The 20,476-nt window shown below is 39.0% G+C and overlaps 1 protein-coding gene across 1 annotated transcript in view; it reads left to right on the top strand.

Moving 5' to 3' along the window:
• The window catches only part of LOC127580669 (unconventional myosin-X), a 139,625-nt gene extending 125,822 nt beyond the window's left edge, over positions 1–13,803 (top strand). The window contains exons 28-31 of the mRNA XM_052034353.1: positions 5,038–5,202; positions 10,004–10,351; positions 11,617–11,720; positions 13,458–13,803. Of these exons, the coding sequence (XP_051890313.1) occupies positions 5,038–5,202; positions 10,004–10,052 (214 nt within the window). The 3' untranslated portion in view covers positions 10,053–10,351; positions 11,617–11,720; positions 13,458–13,803. The remainder of the gene's footprint in view (positions 1–5,037; positions 5,203–10,003; positions 10,352–11,616; positions 11,721–13,457) is intronic.
• The last annotated feature ends 6,673 nt before the right edge of the window (positions 13,804–20,476 follow it).

Consider the following 20,476-nt stretch of genomic DNA (forward strand, 5'->3'; position numbering starts at 1 on the left):
CCCCCCCCCCCCCACCCCCACCCAGTCATTTAGCTGCTCTGACCATGCTCCATTCAAATCTTAATAATTCTATGGCTTTTGAAAAATCTTTAAGGCATATCTCATGTTCTTTTCAATAGGCACTGAACTCTAACCTCTATTTCATCAGATCGATTATCATCACTAAGCTTTGTTTTGAATCTCCTTCATTTTTTTGTTTCCTTTGTTCACCATGCAACACACAAGCCATTCTACCTAGCATCATCAGTGATACCCATTGTGATTGGTACCAGAACTAATTAACCCTCCTTATCCTCTTCATAGTAATAAACAATAAATAACATCTTTCCTTGACAAGTGTATGAACTGTAGTTGTAAGGGAAGTGGTGAGGTTGGTGGAAATCAAGAGCTAGCTGGTTGCTTGTTCTCTTTCTGGTTTTTCACACTTATTTGCAGTAAAGGTGTGAGGGAGAGTGCATGGATGGTCTGTCCGGGGGTGGTGTGGGTGGATCTAGAAAGTGGTTGTGATACAAAAGTTCCTTTAAAGATTATTCTTTCGCTCAGTGGGGACTTTGACTCAGTAAAGAAAAATGGGTACTAGTGTGTTTTGTTTCTTTTTTTTAAGTTCACTGAGTTTTGAAAAGGTTTCCAAGGTTTGGTAGGAGGCTGTTGAATCTGTTACTTAAATCCCCATAAATTACATGGCATAAAGTCCATTCCTGAATTTACTGTTTTCTTTCTTTTGTCCAACTCGTGTCTATTTTAATCTTCCCATTAGCAGCTTTGCAAGGGTCAAAGAATTATAACAATCTTTTACCATTTAGATATGGAGAGATAATTTTTTTAAAATATTTTATCTGATTCTCCATACCATTTGAATTTCCCAAGTCTTGAAGAGGTCACTGAAAGTTAATGTGCCCACAAATGAGCAATTAATCCCACGTATACATAATGTCTAATAATCTGTTACTAAATTGTTTCCCCTAATATTGCATATTTAAATACATGGAGATATTTTAAAGAATGAGAACTTTATTTTGTCCATATAAATCATTGTCTACTTACAGAACAATGCAATACAGGGGGCTGCTCAGCCCATTCTAAACATGGGCCACCTCTTTGAAAGAGTTATCCAATTAGTCCCACTCCCTTTCCTTCTCCCCATGGCCCAGCAAATCTTTTGCTTCAATTTATTCAAACATGATTTGCCTTTAATTCATGCTGTTTTCCTTTTGTTAACTCACATTTTCTAAGTATTGTTTACTAAGTTCCATTTCTTTTCATCTCCATTTGTCTCAGAGTTTCCCCACCATTGTCAGCAGGTTGATTGGCCAATAGTTGCTGGATTTGTCCTTTTCACTTTACTATAGAAAAAGGGTTGTAACATAAGGAATCATCTGGCATTAGTTCCTTGTATAAGAATTGAAAGATTGTGGTTAGATTAGCCATTATTTTGGTACCTTCCAACAGCAAGGGGATGAATCCCATCTGGATTAGATCATTTATTTTTTGTCTTAAGTACTGCCCACATCTTCTTTAATTAACAATCTCCTACTAAACTTCATAACTACCCTTAAATTATTTCTGTCCCTCCTTTTAGAATTGGCAGCATCTTCTTTAGTAAAGATGGATACAGACTACTCATTCAAATTCTCAGCTGTCCTCCTGCTTCCACAAGAAGGTTTTGCTCTATGATCGATTTCCTTCCCTTTCATTGGACAGCCATTTTACTCATTATAATGTTTATAGGTCTTTTGGCTTCTCTTTTGCCACTCCTTAATACATCATCTTACTCTAACTTTTCCAAAGGTTAATGAATTTTGGGGTCATTTCAAATGTCCAGTTGCATAAAGATAAAAGGTTCTTTTGAGTTAGTGATTCTAAGCTTGAAAACTTTGAACATGGTCATTTAGGTCACTTCCTGTTTTGTTTAATTCGTCTAGCAGATAGGTTCCAGTCAATAAGTGTGAAAATGTGAGGCATTTAGCACGGAAATCCAACAGTTCCATTGTGGTGAGGTTAAGAGACCATTTTCTAGCCTGCATTTTTGGTGATAATGATGAATGTATCAGAACAACAATACAGATAAACACTGGAAGACTCTGTCCCATGTGCTTTATAAAGAAAAAAGTCAAAATGTTTATTTTAATTGTTCGTGGGACTTCTCCAAGGTCTTTGCAGCCAGAACTACACCCAAAGTAGTCACAAGGCAAAAACAGCAGACTGCAAAGAGTGAACAACATTGAAGTGAATAATCATTTTAAATTGTTGGTGCTAATTGAGAAATTAATATGAAGCAACGTCAGCTATGGTTCTTTCAAAAAGTCCCATAAAGCATTTAGTATCCATCTATAAAGGCCAGTTTGTGCCTCATCTGAAAGATAGAAACTCTGTAAATACAGGACCAGAACTACATTGAAATGTCAGCCTAGATTGTTTTTCTCCTCTGAATCAAAAACATTGTAGATTCAAGTCTTATGTTGTACAAAAGACTCGCATTCAAATATAATGTTGTGAAAGCTTACTTTGAGACTTACTGTATTATTTCAGTTGAAACTGGATGGCACATTGATTTGGACAGTGGTATCTCATCTCTGAAACCTGTCCACAACCAAATAAAATGTTAAGTAGTTCCTTGTTCTACATACAACACTCATTTGAAAGGAATTGTCTATCTTGTTCAGAAGCCACAGAGCATTCCCAAGTAACTATAAAAATTGTCACACTAATAGTATAGAGATATTGTTTTTGTTTTGGTCCAACTCTGAGTTTCCCCTTCCCTTTCTGGACCTCTGTCTCCATCTCAGGAGATAGACTAGCCACCAACATCCACTACAAGACCATACCCTCCCACAGCTACCTTCATTATACCGTCTCTTGTAAGGACTCCATTCCATTCTCTCAGTTCCTCTGTCTCCATTGCATTTGCTTCAATGATGGGAGGTTCTGCACAGGTGTAATCTGAAGAGTCTTTTTCTTAATTATGGCTTCCCCTCTTGTCACAGTGACAGAGCCCCTTGCCCATGTCTCCATAACTTCCTGCACCTCTGCTCTCACTCTTTCTCCTCCTGGACAAAGCAAGGATAGAGTTTCCTGACCTTCCACCCCTTTAGCCTCCATACTCAACGAATCATCCTTCACAATTTCTGCCTGCTCCCACAAAATTTCATGACAAAACACTTATTCTCCTCCCCTTTCAACATTTTGTAGAGATCACTCCTATCCCTACTCCTTGGTTTGCTTTTCCATCTCCGCCCATCACTTCTCTTGTATGGCACTTTCCCATGAACCACAGGAAGTGCAACACTTGTTCTTTTACCTCTACCCTTTCCACCATCTATTGACCCAAAGAGCCTTTCTAGGTGAAGCTGCGATTCATTTGCACTGCTTCCATTCTAGTGTACTGCATCTTCCTTTTTCTCTATAGTCTGGTCAGCTGGGCATGTTCCAATAGACCAGAATCATGTCAGCAACAAATTACACAACCACAGTGGCTTAATCTGATTGCACTTTCTAGATGACTTCTGCCTATCTTAGAAGTTCCTTTTGTTCCACCCATCACCCTCCCCTGCCATCTCTGCTATGTAGGCTAACTAGTTTCTCTTGTTCTCAGGTCTGATGAAGTGTCCCTCATCTGAAACCTTAAGTGTTGCTCTTTCCACAGATGCTGCCTGGCTTGCTGATTTTTTTTTCCATTATTTTCTGTTTTTATTTCAGATTTCCAACATCTGCAGCTTTTTAGATTTCTATTTACTATATGTCTAATTCTCTTGTACCTGACCTAGGACTCGTGCCCTGAAATAGGAAGAATTTCATTTCTCCACACTAATGTATTTTACCTTGATAAACAAAAGAAAATGAAGTGAAATTCCATATCATGTTTAGTTAACGACTAAAGGTCCCCTGGCAGAATTTGACATAGCAAAGTGTTCCCTTCCTGGTCCTAAGCAATTTCCTTTCTCAAACAATATAGTCAATTAATCAGACATTCATTTCATTGCAATTTCCACATCAGGCACTTCTTGCCATAACCAGCCAACATTTCAAAGAATGTGTATGAACCTTGTGTTTTGAGATTCTACATAAACCTGTCAACTTTCACTAGCCTATCATTCTTCCAGATGAGATTCATGATTCCTTTAACTGAGAAGAGCTCATAGTCTGGATTAGATAAACACAGTATATCCTACAAAGATGTTGGCGGTTAAAGCAATTTAATCCATCAAAGCTACTCCCTTCTGTGATCATATCTATGATCAATTTGTTTTGGCATCTACTATTATGAATAATTCCAAGGGTTTACCCATCTTTTGTAAAGTATTTCCAAATAATAGAGATGAAAAAAGGAAAACAGTGATTTTCATTAATGATGTATTAAGTTATTGGACAACTGGAGCAGTCAAACCAAATATTTACCACAAATATTGCTGAAGCTTCATGAGTTGGGTTTAAAGGTTTTTGATCATCTTCCTTGAGAGGCAAGTTGTGCAAATGTTTCCAGTCTTAAAAATTTTTAAACAACTCATACCCACTCTGTGGGTACATTGATGAATTTAGAAATAAGGCATTGTGTCCACAACAATCTTAGCCCATATGACTTGTGTTTATCATAGAATGTGATCAAAACATGGAAGCTGAATCACAGATAACAGGAGATTAAAAACGAGTTTAAAGAATCATGAAGGAAATGGGGATAAAGAGATGGGTTTGCAGAATGTGGGGTCTAAAATGAAGGCAACTGCTGCCAGTAATGAGATGAAAAGAAGGGACGGTGCCCTGAAGGAACATTTGGAATATCTGGATTTGGAGCCATGATGGTCAGGGCATGGTGTGACACCCTGCAATAATTTCAGAAATGTACAAAGCTGCATGCTTGCAATTAATAAACTAGTTAAACTTTGTTTAATACTTTAACCTGACAGTAAACCTCAGTAGGTTCTCAATTCAGTAAATCAGGAAAAAGTCCAGTTCTGTGGCTGGATTATTTGAGGCTCTTTAACCTGTAATAACTCTTCTGCTTCTAATTAGTATGTTCTTTTTCTTTCCCCACCACTTCAGAGGTGTAGATCGGTGTAGACACTATATGATTGAAATGCAGCCGAATGGGAAGTATGTGATACTGGGAGAAGATAAGGTCCATTCATCACTACCAAACTTGGTAGAGTATTATAAAACTGTTGGAATTCACCATTCATGGAAGTCCTCACTGTACCTTGTGGACAGGTAAATAATTGTAATTCTTTGTAAATTCTTCACTAAACATCTTGTGCCATTTATAATTTTATTGTGATGCCAGAAAATATTTTAAGCCTTTTGTAGTTTTCTTGGATGGAGAAACAATTAGGAAAAAAAGCAATTTTGTCATTAACTTCTGACATGATGTGCATGATCCTTGCTTGTGTCTGACTAAATTCCACATCAATTCTTAATTACAATTGTCTCAATAGGACTTCTGAAACAAGGTTGGTACTGAAAATCTGTCCGTATCAGCAGCTTAGCAGGGGGCCTTGTCTTTGTGAACATTTGAGAACCATGCTGCCTTTCTATGTTGTTATTGATATACCTTGCTTAAGATTCTTGGTTCCTTACATGTGTTCTGCATAACTCATGAATTTTGGAAAAAAAGCTTGCGCTGGTTTGTACAGTTATGACCCACACAACTTCTTGATCTCCAATTACAATCTTTTTTTAATTACAATAAATAAAGTTTTCAGTATATTACTCAAGTTTTTTTCAGGCCTTCAAAATTTAAAAGAAATAATTGCTTAGTAATCGGATTGCACCCATTGTTGGTGTGTTAAAATATGGCCACATTTAGTGCAACTGTTGGTCCTTGCAAAAATATCATGAAATTAGGCAAAATCCAATTTGAAGTCCAGAGTTAAAGGCACACTCCCCATGGCAGCTGTGCAGCAACACCTACTTTAGTGACCATGGAAGAGACGGGCTGCAAGGAAGAGGGATTCTGCTCCCACATTCACTCAAAGGGATATGTGAGTCCTGGTCAATGAAATACATCTCAGCAAGAATAATCTGTGTGCTAGGGGACCAAGAGACCTGTCTTGCGCACTATATGAAAGGCCTAGCCCATCTCCAGGATTAAGAGTCACTACACAATAGAGCAATGCTGAAAGAAATTATATGATTTTGCAAAATATGTCAGTGTGCATACCACTGCTTACACCTACAGAGTGGAGATCCTCACAAAATGTGCAGAGGCCTGAATTCTATAAGGGAAATACCACTCATGAGGGAAGAGAGAAATGTAGCAAGCCTATGAAGTAATTGGAATAGGGATTTATTTTGTAGGTGGATCTGCACAGCAAGATGTGAGGGTATTTTGTGCATCACGTAGGCTCTCCAGGTTTACCATGTTTGTGATATGGATTGTAGTTTGGAGAGGGTCGTATGGGTTGCATTGGGTGATTTCATTTTGCAGATTGTATGAAATTGATTTCCATTTGGAGTGTTCTTTATATTGCATGTGGCCAATGAATAGATGCCTCCTCCACTTGGCTGGGGAATGAGGTTGCAGTTGCTAAGCAGGGGGATGCACCAGAGGTTGTCGTCTTGTTCCTGCTGCTCTACGACTCCACCTCATGGCAATCACACCCTGGGGCTCCTTGCTCTGCTTCCTCAAAGTGGCTGCTTCCTGATTCTGCAAATTCTTTGTTCCTCAGAAGAGGTCACGTAGGATTTGATGTTTCCGAAGCCTCTCTTGGAGTAGGTTCCTTGCAGAGGAAGATTTCTCTGCCTCCCTCACTGAGGTCCTTTACATGCCACTGCATACCTCCCCAATCCACCACACAGGTAGTCAGCCATGGACATTTGCCAATAAGGTCACCACTGAAGCAACCTTTGAACGCTATGTCAATAGCTAATTGCTGAAGAGAGGACTTGCTGTTACTTCCAGCACAGTCTTGTGGACTTTGGAAGGTATTTGAGTGTCCTGTTGTCAGCTTTGAAGGTGCCTATCGGATCACCCTTAAATATTGCAAAACATAATTCAGCATCATAGTGCTCTCAGTTCTACTGAGACTATTCCATGACGACTGTGGTCTGGAGCTTTGTGCTCCAGCTTGTGTTGGCATGGGTGGAATTGTATGTTACCCATGCAATGACACAGTTTTTATTTGGTGCACAGCTGATACCAGAAGAAGGTCATACGAGCTAATATAACTAGCACTTGGAGGTACCCAGCCTATTTTTTTTTGTCTGGCATTATCTCGCATGAAAATGATCTTCAGCATCATCTACTCTGTGCAAAGCCAAAACTGGACCATGTAGTGGCTGCTCTATCAGTGCTATGTGATCTAATTTCTACACCAATTTCTTTCGGCATTTGATTCCGTGTTAGAACTATAGGTCCTGTGTAATTGTGCATCAGCTCCCCCTTCCCAACTGTCCTCTGCTTTTCCTGGGTCTTTTCATCATTGGGCCTTCACTGCAAGCCATCTTAATGTCCCATTCATTCCTTTGCTACTTTCCTGGCACTAGGAAGGCAAACATTCTTTGTATTTAAAAGCACTTGCTTTGTTTGTAAAGAATAGGGAATTTCAGGAGGCAGGAAATTGATGGAGATTACAAAGGATGGTGGAGCTGAGAATGTGAAAAATGGTGAGGGTAGGCAGGGACTGGCGTGAGGGAAGTGGAGTGAAAATGACAAGTTTGATGTGGAAGGTGAAAAGAGGAATGGAATGACAAAGAAGGGTAATGAAACTTGGCAGGACTGTGCATCAACATTTATGTATAGTGCATTCGATGCAGAAACCATCTGGCCCAGTTACAGTTGCCCTCACCACTGCTGAAAATTGTGTGGTCAATGTCTGAAGCTTGAAGATAGAAGGCTGCTGGAGCCCATCCAAAACAAGACCCAACCAATGTCACAAGCTTTCAGAAAACTACCAGCATAATTTCACCTGTGGACTATTGATAAATGTGTGCTTCTTTCAGACAGTTTATCCAACCTAATACCCAGAAATTGGTGATTTGATTTTCATTATATAGGCTGCAGTTAATCGTTTTTTTTAACTTGCCAATCACATCTGCTAAGCTGCCTGCTTATAAGAAGATAAGGTAGAAACGTGTTAAAATTGTGGTATTAGGTCAACTATAGTGTCTTGTGGTTTAGGAAGCCTCCCATCTAGATTTTTTTTGTTCCTTTCCAACATTGAATGTTTCACGGCAGTGAACTGATTCATTTGACAAGCTGGGCAAGAATGGGCACAACTAGAATTTTCACACCTGAACCTTAACTCCAAGTTTTTAACATATAGAGCAAATATGAAGTAAATTCAAAATAATTTGCCAGGAAGGAAATCCCTTGCAATTGTACATCACATTTTCCATAATGTTACTTGTCCTCTGCTTTATCATAGAATGGAACAGCACTGCATCTGGTTAATTGGCTCAAGTCTGTGCTGGCTTTTTCCAAAGAGTATTCAATCAGTTTAACTTCTTGGCTCAATTAAATTTGTTTCCAACACCCATTCAGATATTGCATCTGGAATCCTAGAAAAATACACCTTCTATTTAAAGAGAAACAGAATTCCTTGTGTTGCATTTGTTGTTTCTACCAATCATTTCAAATCAGTGTCCTCTGATTACAGACATTTTCAGCTATTGAAAACAAATTCTGTTTAACTAAACTATAACTTTAAGTATCACTATGAATTATTTGATGGTTTTTCTTGTTGATGACTCTTCAATCTCAATTGTTTTTCTTTGTTGTCTATGATAAGATAAGATATCTTTATTAGTCACATGTACATTGAAACACACAGTGAAATGCATCTTTTGTGTAGAATGTTCTGGGGGCAGCCCGCAAGTCTCGCCATGCTTCCGGTGCCAACATAGCATGCCCACAACTTTCTAACCTGTACGTCTTTGGAATGTGGGAGAAAACCATTCTCAAGGGAGCACCTGGAGGAAACGCACACAGTCACGGAGAGAACGTACAAACTTCTTACAGACAGCGGCCGGAATCGAACCCGGGTCGCTGGCGCTGTAATGGGAAGCCCATTTTGTTTTTTTTTGTGCTATCCATAATTATGCTTGAACATGCTGGAAAATCACATGCTTGAACTACTCTAGCCCACATTTGAAGCTACTACCACAGTATTAACCCAGCGATAATGAAGGGGCAATGATACATTTGCAAATCAGGATGTTGTGTGACTTTCAAGGGCAGGAGGTGGTGGTGTTCCCATTCACCTGCTGCCCTTGTCCTCCCTAGTGACACAGAAGTGTTTGGGGTGTAGGTGTAGCCTGGTAAGTAACTGCAGTATATTTTGTAGCTAGTACACACTGCACTGATTTTGAAGAGAGTGAAACTTTAAAGTGATGGATGGGGCACCAATTAAGCACATTGTCTTGGTTGTAGACAAGTTTGTTGGGGCTGGACTCATCCAAGCAAGCAGAGTATTCCATCACGCTCCTGAAGTTTGCTTTGTTGATGCTGGAAAGGTTTTGTGGTGTCACAAAATGAGTCACTTACTGCACCCCAGGGATTGCAACTTCTAAACTTTGGTGCCCACGATGGGAACAACATTAAACCTTGGCTGAACTGGTGTTTTATCTAAGGTTTAGCATTACTGTCCAGTGTTTATACTTGAAGCCTCTATTTATAATGCCTATGATTGTACATGATTTATTTCCAGCAATGTTTCATATATAATAAATGAATGAATATATAGGCATATTTCTGTTCATGTTGGTTGAAGGAGGAATGTTAGTCAGGTGCTTGTGTTCTCAAAGCTGACTTTTAACTTGTGCCACAGGTATAATGGTAGAAGTCGGCATTTCTAACAAGACTTCATTTGCACAGTAATGCAATGAAAAATCTTGTATTGTGTGTTTAGCACTTGGAGTGGAACTTAAATACTCAATCTTCTGACGTGGAAGTGAAGCAATACAGACTGACATTTAAAGCCCAGCAAAGAATTGGTGACATGTCTAAAATTATCTTGGGTCATCTTTTTAATGTTTTCACGATTTTGCAATAATGTTGCAATTATTCTTTCAGAAATGTGACAGCGAAACAGATTATGAAGAACTCAGGCACTTTTCGATGAAAATCAAACCACAAGAAACTACAAATTTAGACATTGATGCTGATGTCTCAACTCATGATCGTGTGCACAATGAGTTGTCTAAGCTTTTTGTGCCACCTGAACCACAGTTGTCAATGCAGCCTCAAGTTCCACCAGTCATGAGAAAGATCGCAGACAAAAAGCTCCAGATTGCTGCTTTAGTGGAAACGCAGGCAATTAATTCAGAGAACTGGTATGAAGATCAGGAAAACAAACGTACATTCCCAAGACTTTACCCATCAATACGCTTAGCAATGAAAGAGATTCAGCAACTTTATGAGGTATGTGGATACATTGATCATCTTTCATTAGAATTGGAGTTTAATATTTCACTTCAGTAACAATAATGTTTTGTGAGTAAAATGATTTTCACAAAATATCCAATTACCATCAATGAAATATTTGGTATTTTTCATTATGGATTTGGTCATATATTTTAATGACCATTACAGAATCTTAGAAATAAAATTAAGTAAAAACTCAGATGGTCTTTTTCCATCCATTTCGACCAGTTTTGTCTAAATTTTAACAGATAGTAGGTGGTAACCACAGGAAGAGATCTTTCAAAGCTGTTGACACTTGTGTTTAAATTACATGTGCTGTAGATGAAATTTTCAAAAAACATAAGATTTTATTAACTTGGAGCCCTCTTGCACAAAGTTATTACACGTAGTTAAGGTTAAATTGTTTTTACTTACATTTTAGTCCTTTTATGTATCTGCATGGTAATCCTTTTAAAATGATTCTTGACAGGACCAGCTGGTGTGATCTACAGATTCTAGCTATTTGTATTTGGTCAGCCATGTCACAGGTATAATTTCGATTATGGTGTACACTCTTTTTGAAACCATCACAGTTTGCCAGAATCAAGATGCATGTCAGAGACAATTCTTGGTAATGCTCAAGTGTGTGCAGGTGTTCTCTGGAGTTTAGCAGCCTGTCGCACAGAGTTCTTGTCAACTACAGCCTGCTTATTATCATGAACATCTTGATTATCTGGAGAAGAGCAAGAAACACTCTAACTTTAGAAACAGGTCAACCTGTGCTGGTGCTATTAGAAAGTATAACATCATTCTGGTATTGAATTCTCATCTCTGATGCATGCAAGTTTCTTAGGCAGCCCTGTTTTGTGGTTGGCACAAACGGTCTTGCAAACATCTTGATGAGCATAAATGAATGCATGGCTATCAATGTAATGAATAATATGTATGTCATTCAGTGTTTTCCATAACATCGCTCACAGCAACTCTCTGAATTATTACATGGGTTATGTATTTTTATATATTTTATAAGAAACTCAACTTTTCATATGTATTTAATGATGAAAAATGACCACTGAGCAACGTATCTGTAAGTTGATAGTTTATGCAGAGCATTAAGTTTCCCATCATCTCTACTAACAAGAAATGATGGGAAACTTAATGTTGACATTAACCCTATTTTTAATTAGCTGAACTCCTTCAAAGTAATCAAAGTACTCCTTAAGTAATTTGAAGGTTGTTTCCTAAAGAATAACTGATGTTTGGCCATTATTTGTTTTTAACAGAAATATGGGTGTGAAGTGCAAACTAACAACAGAGAGGAGGTGCCAGAACTCCCTCCAAAACAGTTCAAAGAGCGACATCTGAATACTACATTGCAAAATAAATGGTTTGTAAACTAAACGTTGGAGACCTGTCCCTTTGGGATATAGCTTTCCTAGTGGGAGTGTGACTAGATCTGTTGGTTTAAAAAGTAGAGACAAGAAGGATGACAATGGAGATGGTGAAATTTGAGGAGATTTGCCTTGTTAGTTTTTTTTCAACCATTTACATGAAAGAAAACTGGGTGTTCAAAGAAACTCGTCCCACATGGGAGCAGCATTCAACTCTTGCAAAGCAATTATCTTTATAACTAAAAGAGTTGTTAAAGAAGGAATAAGTACTTGGTTTAAAAAAAATGACGTGACTGCAATAATGGAGATATAGGAGTTTCAAGCGAAATGTTTATAAATGAAGAAAGTCTAAGGTTAAACCATCAAAAAGCAAGAATTGTAGTTTTGATCTAGACTACAGAGAGCAGGGTAAATCTTGATATCCAGCACTGCAGATGCAGAAATGTGTGCTATGAATTGGGATTTGTCCCTTTTTAATTTTCTAACCGTTAAAAATCCCATGTAGAACTGGTTTTTGCAGAAGTGAAGGGATCAGATTTTCTAGTGCTCCAAGAAAAGATTTGGAGCTCATGATGAAAGTGAACCATTGCCGTTGCTCTGTGAGAAATGAAGGTTGTGTTCACTGGATGATAGCGATGGAAGCTATTCATGTGAAGCTGGCATGAGTTCCATTTTGTTCTGTCCTCCCTCCAATTAAGTTAATGAAAAATAATTCAAAGGATAAAGGAGCAAATACACCAGTTATAGAAATTTTTTAAACTTTTTAACGGGGAGAGAGATAACCACCTCACAATTTGCTGCAATGGCAATATTGGTAATAAATAGTATAATTTAAATTGTTTTTGCTACCATATTTGAGAGTGGCAAATCCATGCCACAGGCTGCTGCAATATACTGCAGTGAGCATTGCAGCCAGTCAGGAACAGCATGGCTAATTTCTGATACTGATCCAAAATGCTGAGAATTTTTCCCCTGCTTTTGTCAAAGAGGTTTGCATTTCTATCATGTTTTTTCAACATCCTTCTTGGGAAGTCCCGAAGTGCTTTACAGTCAGCAAAGCAAGCTCCCAACAGTAACTGGATAGCATTGGCCAGGACACAGGTGAAAACTCCCTTGCTCTTGTTTGAGGTGGTTCCATGGGACTTTTGCATTTACCTGAGAGAGCAGATAAAGTGTCTGTTTCATGCCTGCTCCAAAACCCAGCATACCTAACCAAGCAGCATCCTCTCAGTACTGCACAGGTGCATCTATCCTGGAATTTTGTACTGAAACTTTTTCAGCAGGACCTGAACTCTCAAGCATTTGACTTGGATGAGAGTGCTACCAATCAAGCCACAGCTGACAGGGAGACTGGCAGTGACAATGAAACGTGACCAGTCACTTGTGAATATTGATATTCCTACAAGTGATAAAAGATCCTTGTCAATTTGTTGTATATTGTGGACTTTGAGTCAGATTCCTGAAAGCACCAAATCCTTACAAACCCAGAAAATGACTCCAGCTAACTTTAGCTTCTGATTAAGTGTTGTGCATTACATGAGGGTTTGTTTTTTTATGACCCTAGGTAGATAATTGCAGATTTATTGTCAGTTTTGTGTACATGGAAATCTGCCAGTTTTGAGTGAATTTTGCTTAGAAAGGTAATCACTGTTTTCACTTGGATACTATTAGAAGCAATTAGTGAAGTTGCACAAATTATCTAGCTGGTTACAGTTTACACATTTGCCTTTCAGATTGAAGATTGGGAGAATCTGTCCATACACAGATGAAAAGAGGTGATACTTTTGACGTGTTTACTGTAACAATTTTTTTTTCTTTTGTTTACTGAAACACAACCAAATTTATCTGGACCCCAGTTGGTGTTGGATATATAATGCTGATTTCAATGAGTATTTTGCACAGATTTATTTTTGAATAGTGTTTTTTTTGTTAAAGGTTTTGTCAATAATCTGCCAAAAGCTGCTTTTCACAATGAAATGTTTTTATTTTTCCACTCAGTATACATATTGTACATAATTTTTCTGGACTCCACTGATCCATGTGTTAACTTGTATGCTGGGGAATAGTTTGTACAATTAATAAAACGTCAAAAACTTTAGTGGTGAATGCTGTTTGTTTGAATCATAGCCAAGCTATTGCAAATGTCAATTTCCTCCTCGGTTATCTGAATTATACTGGAGGTCTGGGATGGAACCAGAAGATGGTGTTTAACACCAGCAGCGAAGCTGGTTAACCTGGCTGGTTAACCCCAATTTCCAGCATTGTGTTAGCCTGAGTTGGGTGTAGCCTCTTCCAGCCAGCCCCACCAACTGATACTGCCCCTGTGCTGCTCTGTATGACCAAAATCATAGAGACATGCCCTTCACCCACTGAGTCCTTGCTGACCGTCAACCATCCATTTACACTAAACCCACATTAATCACACTTTTATTCTCCCGACATTCTCATCAACTCCCCTCCAGATTCTACCAGTCACATATACACTAGAACAATGTACAATGACCAATTAACCTACCAATCCTTTCATCTTTGGGATGTGGGAGGAAACTGGAGCACTTCGAGGAAACTCGCGCGGTCACAGGGAGAATGTGCAAACTCCACACAGACAGCATCCAAGGTCAGAATTGACCCAGGTCTCTGGCACTGTGAGGCATCAGCTCTACTAGCTGTGCCATTGTGCCACCCCAATCTTCTTCAGGCTTCCCGGCTCTTTGGCCATTTGCCCATTGAGCTGGTACAAGGTTAGATCTGGCCCAGGAGGCACGATTAGTAAGTATGCGAATAACACGAAAGTTGGTGCTGTTGTGGATGGCAAGGAAGGTTGTCTAAAGCTACAGTATGATATAGATCAGATGGAAAGTTGGGCAGAGTATTGGCAGATGGAATTTAATCCCAACAATTGCAAGGTGATGCATTTTAGGAAGTCAAATAGGGGTAGGACATACTCAGTAAATATTAGACATACTCAATAATACCAGTAAATATTATTGTTGATGAACAAAGGAACCTCGGGATTCAGGTCCATAGTTCTTTGAAAGTGGAAACATAGGTATTCTACTCATGGTATTCTTATCTCCATAGGTTAGAGCAGAGAATATAAAAGTTGGGATGTAATGTTTCAGCATTACAAAATACTAGTTAGACTGCACTGGAGTATTGTGTGAAGTTCAGGTCACCATGCTGTAGGAAGGAAGTGGCACTGGAGAGAGTGAAAAGGAGATGCACCAGGATGTTGCCTGAATTGGAGGACTTTAGTTATGGGAAAAGATTGGATAGGCTGGGTTTGTTTTCCTTGGAGCAAAGAGGGTGGGGGGGGGATGTTGTTGGGTGACCTGATAGAGCCATATAAAATTATGGAGGGCATAGATAGGATAGATAGTCAGGATCTTTTCTCCATAGTAAGGGTAGCAAAAACAGTAGGGTATAGATTTAAGGTGAGAAAAAAGTTTTAGAGGGGACTTGAGGGGAAAGATTTTTTACACAGATTGGTTGATGTCTGGAACTCAATGAGGAGGCAGTAGATCAGATTCAATTACTATTTTTAAGAATTACTTAGGCACTTAAGAAGGATATGGACCTAATGCAGGCAAATGAGCAACAGGATCGGCATGGATATGGCGGAATGAAGGGCCTGTGTTATGCTGTATGACTCAATGGCACAAGCACAGCAATCCCCTTCCAAATGTTAGGGAAACATCTCATGAGAGAAAAGTAGGTAGTGTTTTTTCTATTAGGTTCTAATAATTTTAATTGATTTTTAACATGTGGAATGCTTTTTAGCTGTTTTAATGTTTAAAAATATTTTTAATTTTGTTAGCAGTATTTTCTTGCATGTCTCAAGAGTTCTAAATGTTCATGAATGTCAAAGGTGATCACAAATTTTCAATAGCTCCAACCACAATGACAGCTGTGACAGCCCATGAATCTGGGATGTGGAGTCTCACTGACTGTCAAAGCTGTTGTGTGAGTTTAACCAGCTGCCTGCACTGAGTCAGCCCCAGTTAGGGGAAATCAAACAATTAAAGAATCACTCGGGAACCTGGTCTGTTACAAGCATCAAAGGTTTATTATTATGCTGAAGAAGGCTGCTAAGCATCCCAGACAGCTCCTCCACACAACTAAGGAAAACGTGCATTTCTTCAGTATATCTCTGGCTGGCTACAGACCAATAATAGTTTGTAATTGGTGTATTATTGTCACATATACCTAGATACAGTGGAAAAAATGTGCTTAGCATGCCATCTCTACAGATCATTTAAAAACATAAGTGCATCAAGGTAGTACAAAAGGAAAAGCAATAACAGAATATAGTGTAACAGTTACAGAGAGAGTGCAGTTCAGGTAGACAATACTAACAATTGATGACGTACATTACATGCATACCCCAGATGCTTCTTGACCTGCTGAGTTCCTTCAGCAGTTTGTGTTTTGTTACAGAAGTATTGCCCTGTTTTTTTTCAGTAACTGGAATAGCTCAGTGTTTTCAGTCATACCCCCTTTTTTCCATTTTGTGGACGCAGGATTCTAGCTTAAGTACATATTACTGCAGTCTACTCAACAGATTAGGAAGCATTTGTGAGATGACTACAATATTTCAGAATATCATGGGTTTCTATATCTTAAGGGAATCGAGATAATGGGGTTAGTGCAGGAAAGTGGTGCTGAGGTAAAAGATCAGAGATGATCTTGTTGAATGGTGGAGCAAGGATGTGCGATCAAGTGGCCTGCAACAACTACTTGTTACGTTCTTTGTCTGTGGCTTTTTGCCAGATTTGGAAAATATTGCAGATGTAACAAGCTTTAAGCAATTGCAATGGTAAAGGGAAGGTGAAGAGCAAGGAAGGTCTGTGATATGGGGGTGTCACATGAATGGTTTAAAATACATATGAGGGATAATCACGCAATACAAAATGAAGTGAGAATGGGACAAGAAACAAAACAGTTTATGGATGTCAACACCAAGACCATTACATTAATCCACTGTGTGAAAACTTGGAAGCAATGATTAGAAAAAGAAATTATTAGATCTGATAGTCCAGAGGTCTATAAAGTAATTAACTGAAAGATGAGATGCTTTGCCTCAAGCTTCCCTTGCTCTGATTTTCTTTGAAACTAGTTGATGCTTTTTTTCACATTGTGAGGCAGGTGTATCATATTCTCAAGGCCTGCAGTGTAATTAAGTGACAGGTTAAACTTGAGCTCTTGTGGTTTAGAAAATCCAATTTGGTAACTTCAAAGATCTGGAACCTAGGAGCAGAACTAGACAAGCTGGTCCTTTGAGTCTGCTTCACTGTTCATTAAGATTATGGCTTATCTGCTCCCTCAGTGCCATTATCCAGCACTATCACCATATCCTATGATTCCTTTAATGTTTTGAATCAACATAACTGAACCTCCGCAGTATTCTGTGGTAGAAAGTTCCAAAGGTTCGCCAATCTCTAAGTGAAGAAATTTCTCCTTGGCCATGGGAAACATGTTCCTGCTTCCAGCCTGCCAAGTTCTTTGGGAATGTTGTAAGTTTCAAGATCTGTCATTCTTCTAGGTTCTAGAGAATACAGTCCCAGTTTACTCAACTTCTCCTCCTCCAGCAAAATCACCCCCCACCCCCCCACCACCACCACCCCCAGAACCAGTCTAGTGAATCTTTGTTCCTCTCCTGTGGCAAGTGCATGCTTTCTTAGGAAAGGAGATCAAAACTGTAAGCAGTACTCCAGGTGCAGTCTCACCAGGGTCCTATACAATTGCATTCTCCTGTATTCAAGTTCTCTCTTTGTTTTAAAAAAAATGCTGACATTTCCCCCTCAGTCAGTCACTTGTTACACCTGGATGTTGGCATTCAGTGACGTATGTACAAGCACATGTCTAGGGGTCCCTTCTGAATATCAGCAATACCCAATCTCTCTGTTTAGCAAATTTCTGTTACGTGCACCAAAATGGATAACCTCATTTTTCTGTATTGCGTTCAATCTGTTCTCACCCACTCTCTCAGCTTGTCCATATGTCCTTGTAGCTGCTTTACATCTACCTGCGTACTCACAATCCCATCTAATTTAGTGTCACTAACAAACTTGGAAAAGTGATATTTGTCCCCCTCAGGCAAGTCATTAGTATAAATTGTGAGAAGCTGGAGCCCAATCACTGATCCTTGCAGCACTTCTCAGATTTTCAGGCTGTGACCAGTGAACAATTTTATTATTCCTGCTCTTTGCTTTCTGTTTTGTAACCAATTCTCAATTTCTAAGAAGGTTTTTAACCAACTGTTTCAAGCTGGATATGTAATTACACTTTGATTTTGTCTGAGGTTAGTGAGCCAGCTGCATGATTTGTATACAAATGAGACTCTGAATTTGTTTCCTTTAAAAAAAAATCACTCATTCTCTTTAATGTTTCCACCACTGGTTTGTTGGATGACATTGAAGGGAAATGACTTTCAGGCACGGAAACGCTGTGGAAATGATGCATTGGTGGACTCATTATGTATCTTGTGTGTACTATCTATAACATTCAACAAATGAACATATTTCTATGCTGATGTGTGCCATGTGATGCATATTATAGCTTTTTATAGTCCAAGGACAGTTCATAAGGGTTCTGAGAGTAAAATAGAAATGTCTTCTGTTCAAATAGCTTTAACCAGAATTAGATTCCACTTCAGGTTAAATTTGTGGTTAATTAGGTACATGTCCAAGAAGTTTTCTTTTTATAGTTCCAAATTCATCTTATTGCATGACAGGAGGGCTACCAATAATTTATTTGAGAAATCTAGCTGTGAGAAAAATATGTTGTTAGAAGAGGGAACTGGAAATACAGAACTTCAACATTCACCAGGCTGGCACTTGGTATCCTGAAAGGGGAAGTCTGATATGCCACATGCCTCAATAAAGTACCTCAACAGAGGAATTACATTTTTTAAAAAAAACTGCAGATGCTAGAAATCTGAATTTGTTTTTCTTGTGAATGCTGCTTATATGATGCTATGTGCCTGTGATACTGCTGCACGTTTTTCATTGCACCTGTGCATCTACGTACCTGTGTATATGACAATAAACTTGACTTTGACATAAAGAGAAAATGCTGGAAATACTCAGCAGATTAGGCCACATCTGTGGGAAGATAAACAAGAGTTAAGGTTTCAGGTTGATGACATGTTATCAGAATTGGGAAGGAGACAAAAGAAGCTTGTTAAGCTGCAGGGAGGGTAAGGAAGGGGCATGTCCCTGATGGGGTAAAACCAGGGCTGATGAAACCAGGATCACTGGTTCAGCATTTATGGAATATTGCAGTTGGGAACCTGAGGCAGTCCTCCTTCTGAGGTTACTTGTGCTGTTTACCCTGAACAGCTTCTGTCTCTTACTGTGCTTGCTAATTATGCAATCACCAGCTTCTCCTGAGGACAATACTTGGGGATCGAGGAAGTTTCTGATGGAATTGTGGGACTAGGTCGATCTTTAAATCTGATATCTGAGTTGGCAGTCTGCACTGATGGAGGCTGGCATAGTCATCAGGGGTTGGGGATACTTCCCACTATAAACCTGCAAAACTATCCCCTTCTTCCACACATTGCATGATTCTTTTAAAAAAGAACCTTATCACATTACCACTCCACTTCTTCAGCTGCAAAAAAAATGGTTTGAGAATTTCTTTATAACTTTAATCTAGTTCAGTTTTATTACATTGACTTGTTTGTTGGGGTGTTAGCAGTGTTAAGAATGTATGTATGACACAAACTTAGTTTTTGAGTCAGCCTTCTGATTCTGTGAAACTCCACACTTGGCCTCTTCCACTTCACTGGTTGACTGTGGGTTTGCACAGCTGTACCACAAGGTGGAGCATGATCTTTTCTTGCAGTATTGAGGAAAATTGAATCCGAATTTTTGTCTCATATCACTGAGATAATGCTGTGGTTGACTATTTTCAATGAAATTCACAATGGTGCTGCTCAACTCTAATTTTTGTCTCGACCTAACTAAACCTTTTTATAAAGAGTATGGTTGGTTTGTACTTTTCTCTGCAGCACACTTCATTTTGCTGGGAGATTTATTTTGTTGAGTCTCTTTAGAGGAAAATAAAATGCATGTTTTTTTTACTAGAACTAGTTGAGATTTAGATTAGAGCTATGGTCAGACTACCTTCCTCATTGTTGTTCTTGCCCAAGTGTGGTGGCTCCTTGCTGGGGTAAGTTGCAATCAGGGTCATTTGGCAGGGAAAAACCACATTTGGTTGCATGACCACACTCTCATAGCAAGCAGGGTAGCACATGATCAAAACACTAACCCTTTAAACAAAAGAGAAATAGCAACAGGAACAGGCAGGTAAGAGAAAGCGGGTGTCTGCAGCTGCAGCAGAATCTTGTAAACCAGCTATTGACAATGTGGTTAGTCAATTCATGAAACATCAGATGAACAATAGTCTTCTTAGTACATATGTCTTAGAAAGGGAGAGACTGTTTTAATAAAAGACCCACTATTAATTCATGTCATGTTCCAGCTGTACAAAACATTGGTTAGACCACACTTAGAGACTGTGTACAGTTCTGGTTGCCACACTGAAGGAAGGCTGTGGTAGCAATAGAGAGAGTGCAGAAGAGACTCAGCAGGGTGTTGCCTGGAATCAAGGGCTGTAGTTCTATGGAGAGATTGGATGGGCTGGGTTTATTCTCACTGGAACATAGGAGGCTGGGGGGTGATCTATAGAGGCTTATAAACATATAAAGGACATAAATAGGATAGATAGATAGTCAGTACCTTTTTCC

Source organism: Pristis pectinata, chromosome 2 (assembly GCF_009764475.1).
Source record: "Pristis pectinata isolate sPriPec2 chromosome 2, sPriPec2.1.pri, whole genome shotgun sequence".
In the NCBI taxonomy this organism is placed as follows: Eukaryota; Metazoa; Chordata; class Chondrichthyes; order Rhinopristiformes; family Pristidae; genus Pristis; species Pristis pectinata.